Here is a 9,719-nt window from a genome sequence, read left to right as displayed (position 1 = left end):
TTCCTTCCTTCCTTCCTTCCTTCCTTCCTTCCTTCCTTCCTTCCTTCTCTTTACTGATGTCTCTATCTTGGTTTTTCTGTATAGTCTCCTGACCATACAACACTTCCCTGGTTCCCAATATCCCAGGTTAGTGGGATCTCATCATCATCTCTGAAGCTTCCTTCCTCTACCATTCCAAGTCTGTCTCTGTCTGTCTGTTTTTCCCTCTGATACTCTATAACAAACCCAAACCAGCTTCTGTTTCACCAGCCCTCCACTCTATGTCCAAGAAGAACTCTTTTTTTTCTTTCTACTCCTATGTGTTTTTCCTATGGACCATCTTTCACTTCTGACTCTCAATCCATACCTCTGCCCATCTCTGTGTTCTTGAGATGCCCCCCTCCTTCACTCTGTCTATATATCTGTCTTTATGCCCCTCGATCTCTCTTTTTCTCCTTAGCTTTCATTCTCCTGACTTGAGACATCTCCACATGCCCAGGTCAGGATGTCTTCCCCACCCTTACCAATATCCTAGAGGCTCCTCCCACCCCCCATTTCTCTCGCTGTCCCTATATCAGCTTCTGTCTCTGAGTGGAACTCTCTCCTGGTCCTCTTCAGTCTCTCCAAACCAGGGCTTCCCCATCTCAGTGGTCCTGAGACCCTCTCCCTTCCTCTCTTCCTCACTCCCTTCCCCCTTTCCCCCTTCCTTTCCCCTCTTTCCCTCTCCCTGCCCTCATCCCCCTGTGTTTCTTCTTGCAGAGTCTGAAAGGAAAGGAGACAAGATCATTAATGGAGAGGAGTGTAGCCGGGGCTCCCACCCCTGGCAGGTGGCCCTGTTCAATGGAAATCAGCTGCACTGTGGTGGAGTGCTTGTGGCTAGGAACTGGGTGCTCACAGCTGCCCACTGCATGATGAAGTAAGGGGTGAGGGCTGTAATACGGGAGGAGAGTCTCTCTTTTCTGTCTTTTCTTTGCTCAATCTCTTTTTGTCTGTGTCTCTTTTGTGTCTTTGTCTCCTTAATTTTTTTTTTTGTCTCTGTCTCTGTCCTTTGTTTTTCTGTCTTTTTGTCTCTGTCTGTGTCTCCCTGTGCTGACTTATCTGTCTTTATGTGTGTATGTCTGTCCCTGTCTTTCTCTGCCTCAGTCTCTCTGTCTTTCTGTCTTTAAGTGCCTGTCTTATCTGTCTGCAGCTGAGTCTTGTCTTTCTCTATTCTGGTTTTGGAATCAACAATGCAGTGAAAAGAATCCTGGGCTTAAAGCCTGCAGGCCTGGGTTGGACTTTGGCCTCCTCTGCCCAGTTTCTCACTATGGGCATAATAACACTTCTACTACCAACCAGGCAGGATTGGGTGGATCAAATAAGGTAATGAATAAGGGCCGGGAAAATGTAAGGGATCATTATCATTGTTATTGTTATTATTTGTTATCAGTGGTATTATCAATGAGGAAAATGAAGCTCTGATAGGGATGTGACTTGCCCAAAGGCACCCAGTGACTCTGGACTAAATTCCCTTTGTGTTTTTGTCTTTCTTTTCAGGTCTTGAAATGCTTATCTCCTTTGTCTGTTTCCATTTCTGCTGGTGCCTCTCTCAATCTCTCTGCATCACTGACCATCTCTGTGTCTCAGCTTCAGTATCTCCATCTTTGCCTTCCTCCCAGTCTCTCTGTCTGTTTCTCTGTTCTCTCTTTCCAGGAGCCTAAGAACATAAGAATAGTCCAGAGATTCTTAGCCTTGGGTCCAAGGGGTCTGTGGACAGATTTCAGGGGGCTTTGATCTTGGATGGGGAAGTGTTTCCATTAGCCTCTAACTGAAATTTAACATTTCCTTTAACTATGAATGCAGGCAACATGAAGTATTCTGAGAAGGGGTCTATTAAACAAAATAAACAAAAAAATTAAGAGCTCCTGTTTCAGGCCAACGTCTCATTTTATAGGGGTAGAGATTAGGGCCTTACCTGAGAAATGAAATGATTTGTCCAAGGCCTTCTATTGTTCAGTGGTGTCTGATTCTCCATGATCCCGTTAGGGGTTTTCTTGGCAAAGATACCAATGTGGTTTGCCATTTCCTTCTCCAGCTCATTTTACAGATGAGGAAACTGAGGCAAACGGGGTGAAGTGACTTGTCCAGGGTCACACAGCTAGGAAGTGTCTGAGGTCAGGTTTGAACTCAGGATGATGAGTCTTCTTGATTCCAATATGTACTATGGTGACCGCTACCTGCCCCTGTCCAAGACTAGAAACCGACAGGGTCAGAAAATCAAACCTAAGTCTCCTCTTGCTGTTTCTGTCTGTTTCTGTGGGTCTCCCTCCTCTGTCTCTATCCCTGTGAATCTCTGCCTATTGCTTTCAGGCTCAGCACACTTCTAATAGTCTCTTTGACTCCCTAGTTCATACAATGTGCACCTGGGCAAACACAATCTGAAGGACAGAGAGAGGGGGTCCCAAGTGATCCAGGCTACCAGGTCATACCGGCATCCTCAGTACTCAACCGTCACCCATGTCAATGACCTCATGCTGATAAAGCTACAGAGGGCAGCCACGCTGGGGACCAACATTAAGCCCGTCACGCTACCCTCCAAGTGTGCCTCACCTGGCACCTCCTGCACTGTCTCTGGCTGGGGTACCACCACCAGCCCAGACGGTAAGTCTGCTGTCCAGCCCCCAGGAACCCAGGCATCTCATTCCATACCACTTTGTAAGGACCCAAGAATCCAACCCCCTTATCTGCTTAAGCCCTGAGAGTCCAGACTTCCTGAGATGCCACGTTTTTCAGGAATTTAGGCCTCCTGACCCTTCCCTGCTCCCAGCCCAACCCTCCCCACTGGAGAACCATACATGTGAGATCCCTGTCTATCTGTCCCCTGCCCTTTGGTACCAGAGCCTTCAGTTCCTCAATCCTACTCTCTTGGCAAGGGACGGGCATTCAGGACCACCAGAGCCTATTTCCTGGATAATGAGGCACCTGAGCTTTATAACCCTTTACCTCTGACTTTCAGGAATCAAATCTGAACCTTCACTCCCCAAAATCACACTCTCCTGGAAAAACCTGTACTTTCTAACTCCCCAATCTCTATCACTTAGGGATAGTAGTGTTTATCCTCCCTCCCATCTGCATTAGAGACCTAGGTATTGGGCATCCCCAGCCCCTGACCACCAGGGTCATGGGATTAGAGCAACTATGGATCACCCCCCTTCCTCTCCCTGCCTTGAGGCTTCATGCATCCTTATTCCGGCTGGATGAGTGAGGATCTTGCCCTTCTCCCCCATCCCCAACAGCAACCTATCCAGAAGAGCTCCAGTGTACAAACGTAAGCCTCATTTCCACTTCGGACTGCAAGAAGGTTTACAAGGATCTATTGAAGGAATCAATGCTGTGCGCTGGTATCCCAGACTCTAAAACCAATGCATGCAATGTAAGTCTCCACATTGTCCTGACCTTCCTCTTTCCCCCTTTCTCCCTTTCTCCTTTCTCTTCTCTCTCCTCTCTTTTTCTTTTTTCTCTCTTTTCTCACTCTTTCTTTTTTCTTTCTCTCTTCCTCTTCTCTTGTGCCTCTCTTTCTCCTTTCTCTCTCTCACTGTCTCTTTCTTCTCTTATCTTCTTTCCTTCTCCTCCTCCTTCTTGTTCTTTTCTCTCTATCTCTTCAGCTCTCTCTGTCTCTGTCTGTCTGTCTCTGTCTCTGTCTGTCTCTGTCTGTCTCTGTCTCTCTCTCTCACTTTCTCTCTCTCTCCCTCCCTGGAAGGCCCCAGAGATCTATTCTTGGCTTTCTACTATTTGATACTTATAGGCAGCTAGGTGGCACAGTAGACAGAATGCTAGATATATAGTCAGGAAGACCTGAGTTCAAATCCAGACTAGCTGTGTGACCTGGGGGGCAAGTTGCTTCACCTTTACCTGCCTCCGCTTCCTCCTCTGTAAAATGAGCATAATAATAATACCTACTACCCAGGGCTGTTGTGAGACTTGAAAGAGGTAATACGTGTAAAGAGTTTTACTAACCTTAATACCCTCTATAAATGCTAGCTTTTATTGCCAGGGACTTGGATGAAGCCATAGATAGCAGGCTTACTGCCTTTTCAGATGATAAGAGGATGCTATCATAATAGATAGCAGAGTCTGGAAAGAACTGGATAGGTTAGAACATAGGGCCAAATCTATCTAAATGACATCAGATAGGGATAAATGTAAAGTTACAAATTTGGGTTCAAAAAGTCAATTTCCCAAGTATAAGATGGGAAAGCATTATTAGAGAGCTATTCATGTGAATCAAATTGAGGTGTTAGGGGAACAAGACTGCATTGTGAGCCACAAGTGGGGCCAAAATACTTAGGCTGCCTGAATAAAAGGGAAAGGTCAAGAATGAGGAACCAGCTAGTATCTTAGTAATCTACCCTGGCCAAATGGTATATGGTGTATTGTGCTCAGTTCTGGGAATATCATATGAAGAAGGATGGTAAGAAGCTGGAGATGTGGGCTACATAGTATAGTTAGGTGTATCTAGTAAAGTGCTTATCTTATTGGAATGAGGTAAGCTTGGAAAATCTTTAAGGGATTGCCCCAAGCATCTGCCATGGGCCCAGTGCCATTAATTTTTTTTTTTAATCAGTGATTTGGAAAATGGTATGCTTGTCAAATGCATAGGTGACAGGAGGATTGGAGGGGGTACCTAAGATATTGGATGAAAGAGTCAGGATCCAGACTGGATCAGCAGCCTGGAACAATAGCTTTAATTGATTTATATGAATTTATACTAGGGATACAGAAAACTACGATAGTTGACTTTTTAAAAATCAACCTTAAATGCAAAGAGTGAGAATGTACATCTGGGGAAAAAATTCAGGGGTCTGAGTTGACCACACACTCAATATGTACCAACTATGCACAGGGCATTTCTAAAAGTTAATGCTTCCCTAAAGTTTATGAAGAAAGGTATAGTGCTCAGATCAAGGTTGGTAATCACTCAACTATACTTTTCTCTGGTCAGACCACATCTGGAGCCCTCTGCATATCCCACTTCAGTAAAGTACAGGTTGGAGGAGGGTAATGAGACTGACAAGACAATTAGATAATACATCTTTGAAGACCAGTTGAAAGAATTGGGAAAGGTAACCACTGAAAAGAACAGACTGGTCTTCCAGAATCGAGAACAATGGAGCAGGATGAGATTTGTTCTGCTTGGCTTCAGGGGGCAAAACTAGAAGCCAGCGGAGTAAGGCTAACTACAGTTGTAGAGAGGAAGATTATGTCCTAGCTTTTATGGCTGCCTTGTCGCACATGACTGGTACATATTGAGTTTGTGGTCAACTTAGACCCCTGGATTTTTTTCTCCCAGATGTACATTCTCACCCTTTCTGTTTAAGGCTGATTTAAAACAAACAAACAAACAAACAAAACAAAACAAACAAAAAAACCTATCTTGTTTTCCTGTACCCCTGGGAAAGAAACTGCCTAACAATTACAGCCATGCAAAATGAAATGGATTGCCATATAAGAAAGTGAATTTTCCATCACCGGAGGTCTCCAAAAAAGGGCTGGATGACGGCATCTGGGCTATAATATAATAAAGGGGTATATTAGAGTTGATTATGTGCTGGGTGGAGGTTGGACCAGATTACCTTTGAGGTCCTTTACCATGATGTATCATGTACACAATGATGTATTAGGGACACAATGAGACCCCCTGTTCCCTAGGGGCTTACAATACCCTGAGGGACAGATTCCAAGCACCTATCCTGGTGGAGAACACAGGCTAGCATGAGACTATTGTGGTCCAAAGCAGGGAGTCAGGAGAACACAGGGAATCTTTGAGGTTGACTGAGGAAGGCAACTGACATGTTTGACTGGAAGGTAAAATAATAATTCCTAGCATTTACAGAGCACTTTAAGGTTGCCAAAACACTTTACAAATATAATTTCATTGATCCTCAAAAAAGCCTTTGGAAGAAGAGCTATTATTATCCCCATTTTACAGTTGAGGAAACTGAGATGGAAAGAAGTTAAGTGACTTACTCAAAGTAACACAGCCAGTATGTGTCTGAGACTAGATTTGAATTCAGGTCTTCCTGACGCCAGGTCCAGCACTCTACCCACTTTGCCATCTAGTTGCCTCTAAATAGCATATGTGAAAGAGGCTGTGTAAGATAAGGCTCGGCAGGTAGATTAGTGCCAGTTCATAGAAGGCTTTGAGCACCCCAATTAAGAGATCAAAACTTCATTCACTAGAGAGTGGGGAGCTACTGAAGATTCTTGAGGAGTGCCACGGTCAGAATGGTATGGTCAGAAGAATCTAAATCACAGGCAGTGATCTAGAATGGGAGAGTCCCAGGCACTTTTAACACTCCAGATTGGGTCCTGAGCCAGATGAAAATTTAATTGGGAAATATTTAACAAAATAAATGAAAACACAATAGAGCATAAATAATGTTAATGTGCGTCTCTCTAAGTCAATATGTGACTCCACAGGGGTCCTAGAGTATGACTTAGTGGTCCCCATTTCCACTTGAGTTGGACATCACTGGTTTAGTGGATACTTTGGGGAGGGGAGGTTACTACAATTAAGATGGAAACCAATGAACAGGTTATTTACAATAGTCCGGGCAGGAAGGAATTGGGGTTTTAACTAGGGGGATGGCAGTAAGGGTGGAGAGAAGACCCAGATGGGAGAGGCATGGGGGAGGTAACCACAATAGAATTGTTTGGAGGCGAGGGCTGAGGGAACGGCAAGATTCAGAGTCAGAGAGTTCCCAGGCTACAAACCTGTGTGTGTAATCTGTCTCTTCCTGTCTCTGCCCGTCTCTATTTCTGCCTCTGTGTAATGTCTAATATCTTATCTTTATTTCTCTGTCTTCCCCTCTCATTTCCCTGTCTCTTCCTCTCTTTCTCTCTCTTTTTCATCTGTCTCCAACTCCCCTTTTCTTTTTCTCTCTCTATGTCTCTTCCCCTAAGTCCCTCTTGATTCTAGACTTCAGAAGCAACCAGTTATAGTGGAGAGGCCCTGGGTAGGCGTCCCAGCTCGCTCACTTACTAACGTTCTGATTTTGGAAAAGTCAGTCAATGCCAGAATCTTGGGAAGGTGGGGATAAAAGCACTTTCACTTTTGATCTCACAGGGATATTGCAAAGAAAACACTTTCTAAACCTCAAAGCACTAAAGAAACGTGATTTGCCATTATTATTCAAAGCTGGAAGTGCCCTTGGGGATCATCCAGTCCTCCATTTTATAGGGAGGTTAACTGAGGGGAAAGGACTTGTCCAAGGTCACTAGCAAGTCCGTGACAGGACACAGGCTAGAAATGAAGTCTCCTGTTTCACAGCCTGGGAGTCTGCCTACTGTTTCCCCTTCCTTGTCTGCCCAAGGCAGGAAGGGAGGATTTTAGGGGAACCAATGATGAGGCAGCCTGATGTACTGTGTGGAGCATTGGATTTGGAAGCAGGAAGATTCAGTTTCAAATCCCATCTCTGCTACTTATTAGTTGTGTGATCCTAGGCAAGTCATTTAAATGTTCTGTGCCTTAGTTTCCTCACTTGTAAACAAGGGCTTTGGATGAGATGGTCTTGAAAGTTGATTCAAGCTTGAAGGCATTTTGGGGCCAGCATTCTCTCCACCAAATAAGACAGTGAGAGGGGAAACCAGGGCTTGGCCCCAAGGGACAATATCTCCCATCATCTGGGGAGGGTCACTGTCCATGGCTGATTCCCCATACCCTGTCCTGCAACCGGACCCCTTGGAACAATGTCTTCTCTCTTGCTGGTAAAGACACAGGAACTTTATCGAGCAGGACCAGGCATTGGGCTCGTGAAACTGGGATTTGGGAACATAGGGTCTACTCAAGGCCAGAAGACATTTTCTACGAAATTTAGGGTGGGCTCTTCCATCTCTCTCTCTCTCTCTCTCTCTCTCTTCCCAGGGTGACTCTGGGGGTCCCTTGGTGTGTGATGGAGTGTTGCAGGGCCTGGTGTCATGGGGAACCTTCCCTTGTGGCCAGCCCAATGACCCTGGAGTCTACACCGAAGTTTGCAAATTTATCCCCTGGATCCGGAAAACTATGAGGAGTTGAGTGTGTGTGTGTGTGTGTGTGTGTGTGTGTGTGTGTGTGTGTGTGTGTTTTGGTGGGGTACCTGGGGGCAGAACTCCCAATAAATGTGATATCCACAACCCTGTCTGTATTTACATGCATATCTCACGCCTTTGCCTTAAGAAAGGAGAGACATCCTGAGTTTTGGGGCTGAGGTAAAAGTTAAAGGTAAAAGTTGGGGGCTAGAAACCTCTATCCCTCCTACCCAATCTCAGAGGTGAAAAACTATAGGGGAGGGGAGGGATAGAAGGATTCAGGGAAAGAGGTGTCAGTCCCTGGGGAATATTTCAGAGACTCCAGGTAGAAAGCATTATTGACCTATAATAGAATGAGTGACTCAGATACTGGCCAGCGTCCTATCAAGAGAAACCATGAAGTCACACCTCACACCTGCTTCCAGAGGTTTTTTTGTTTGTTTGTTTGTTTCTTTTGGGGGACCCTGCCGTAGCTGAATACTCTGTTTTTCCATTCCTTGGACATTTATTTGTTTTCATTTTAGGAAAATAAAATTTTAAAATCTTTTGGTTTTACAACACTTAAAAATTCTCCTGTATCCCTTCTACATGTCTCTCTCAGAAAGCCATCTTATGTAACAGATTTTTTTTAAGAAAAAAAAAAAAGAGAACAAAAATCAGTGAAACAATGCATGCAAGAATCTAACAACATATACAACGTCCCACATCCATGGACCCCCACCTCTGCAAAGTGGTGTGGGGGAAGTGTTTTCTCATATCTCAGGGACTATAGCTTAAATATTTCTAGCCCACATTTCCCCCAGCTCTCTCTCCCAATGTCGTATATACCCTATTCCCTTGTTATCCACTTATGTCCCTGCCCCTTCCCCCTTCCTCTCCATAGCCCAGTCCGATTGCAATGCTTCACTGATGTTATCAATGTGGGCACACCCTGCCCTTATGATGCCATTTATAATCCTTGCATGATTTGGCAGATGGCCTTGGGAGTTGCTGTAGCCCCTAGATTTCTAACTCAGTGATAGGCCTCTGTGACTTCAGCTAGTCTGGTCAGGGCAACTGACCCACAGTCTGTCATCAGCCTGGACTTTGGTCCCTGTTATCTTGGTAGGAAATGCTGGAACTCTCTCTCCATTGGCATAGCCTATGAGGACTTTAGGCCACCAGGTGCCACGGATCAGGCATCGAAGGGGGAACTTAAGAGAGAATCTCTTATGTCTCCCTCCTAGCCAAGAAAGAGTCAGTCTGTGATTGAGGTGGGGAGTTGAACACAGCCTATGTGACAGTTGGCAGGTCACCTGGTGTCCCTGTGCTCTGGATCACTCGCTAAGCAAGACCTGCAGGAGGGAATTCCTCACAGGAGCTCTCTATGTCGATGATGTCACCGGCCCAGTACCAAGGAAACAGCAGCACCAGCGGCCACATTGCCACATTCTTGTCAAGTCACCTCCATGCTCCCTATGTGAGGAATGTAAGCGTCCTTAACATTACTCCATGTCCCCTCAGGGCAGTGGATCGTGCCACTGCTCTCAGACCTTGTGGTCTCTGGCCCCTTTACACTCTTAAAAAATATTGGGGACCCACCAATGAGGGTTAGCTATTAACATTTACCTTATTAGAAATTAAAATGTCTTAGTATGATAATAAAAATAATTTTGACCTCAAGGACCCTCAGGGACCCTCAGGACCTTGACCAC

General features: G+C 45.2%; 1 protein-coding gene across 1 annotated transcript in view; it reads left to right on the top strand.

Moving 5' to 3' along the window:
* The window catches only part of KLK7 (kallikrein related peptidase 7), a 10,045-nt gene extending 1,915 nt beyond the window's left edge, over window positions 1-8,130 (top strand). The window contains exons 3-6 of the mRNA XM_027860980.1: window positions 739-895; window positions 2,366-2,619; window positions 3,255-3,391; window positions 7,883-8,130. Of these exons, the coding sequence (XP_027716781.1) occupies window positions 739-895; window positions 2,366-2,619; window positions 3,255-3,391; window positions 7,883-8,032 (698 nt within the window). The 3' untranslated portion in view covers window positions 8,033-8,130. The remainder of the gene's footprint in view (window positions 1-738; window positions 896-2,365; window positions 2,620-3,254; window positions 3,392-7,882) is intronic.
* Window positions 8,131-9,719: the final 1,589 nt, after the last annotated feature.

This window comes from Vombatus ursinus, unplaced genomic scaffold (genome assembly GCF_900497805.2).
Source record: "Vombatus ursinus unplaced genomic scaffold, bare-nosed wombat genome assembly UNPS02014344.1, whole genome shotgun sequence".
Classification (NCBI taxonomy): domain Eukaryota; kingdom Metazoa; phylum Chordata; class Mammalia; order Diprotodontia; family Vombatidae; genus Vombatus; species Vombatus ursinus.
Note: the sequence above shows the minus strand (reverse complement) of the source record. Positions and strands in the feature narration are given on the sequence as shown.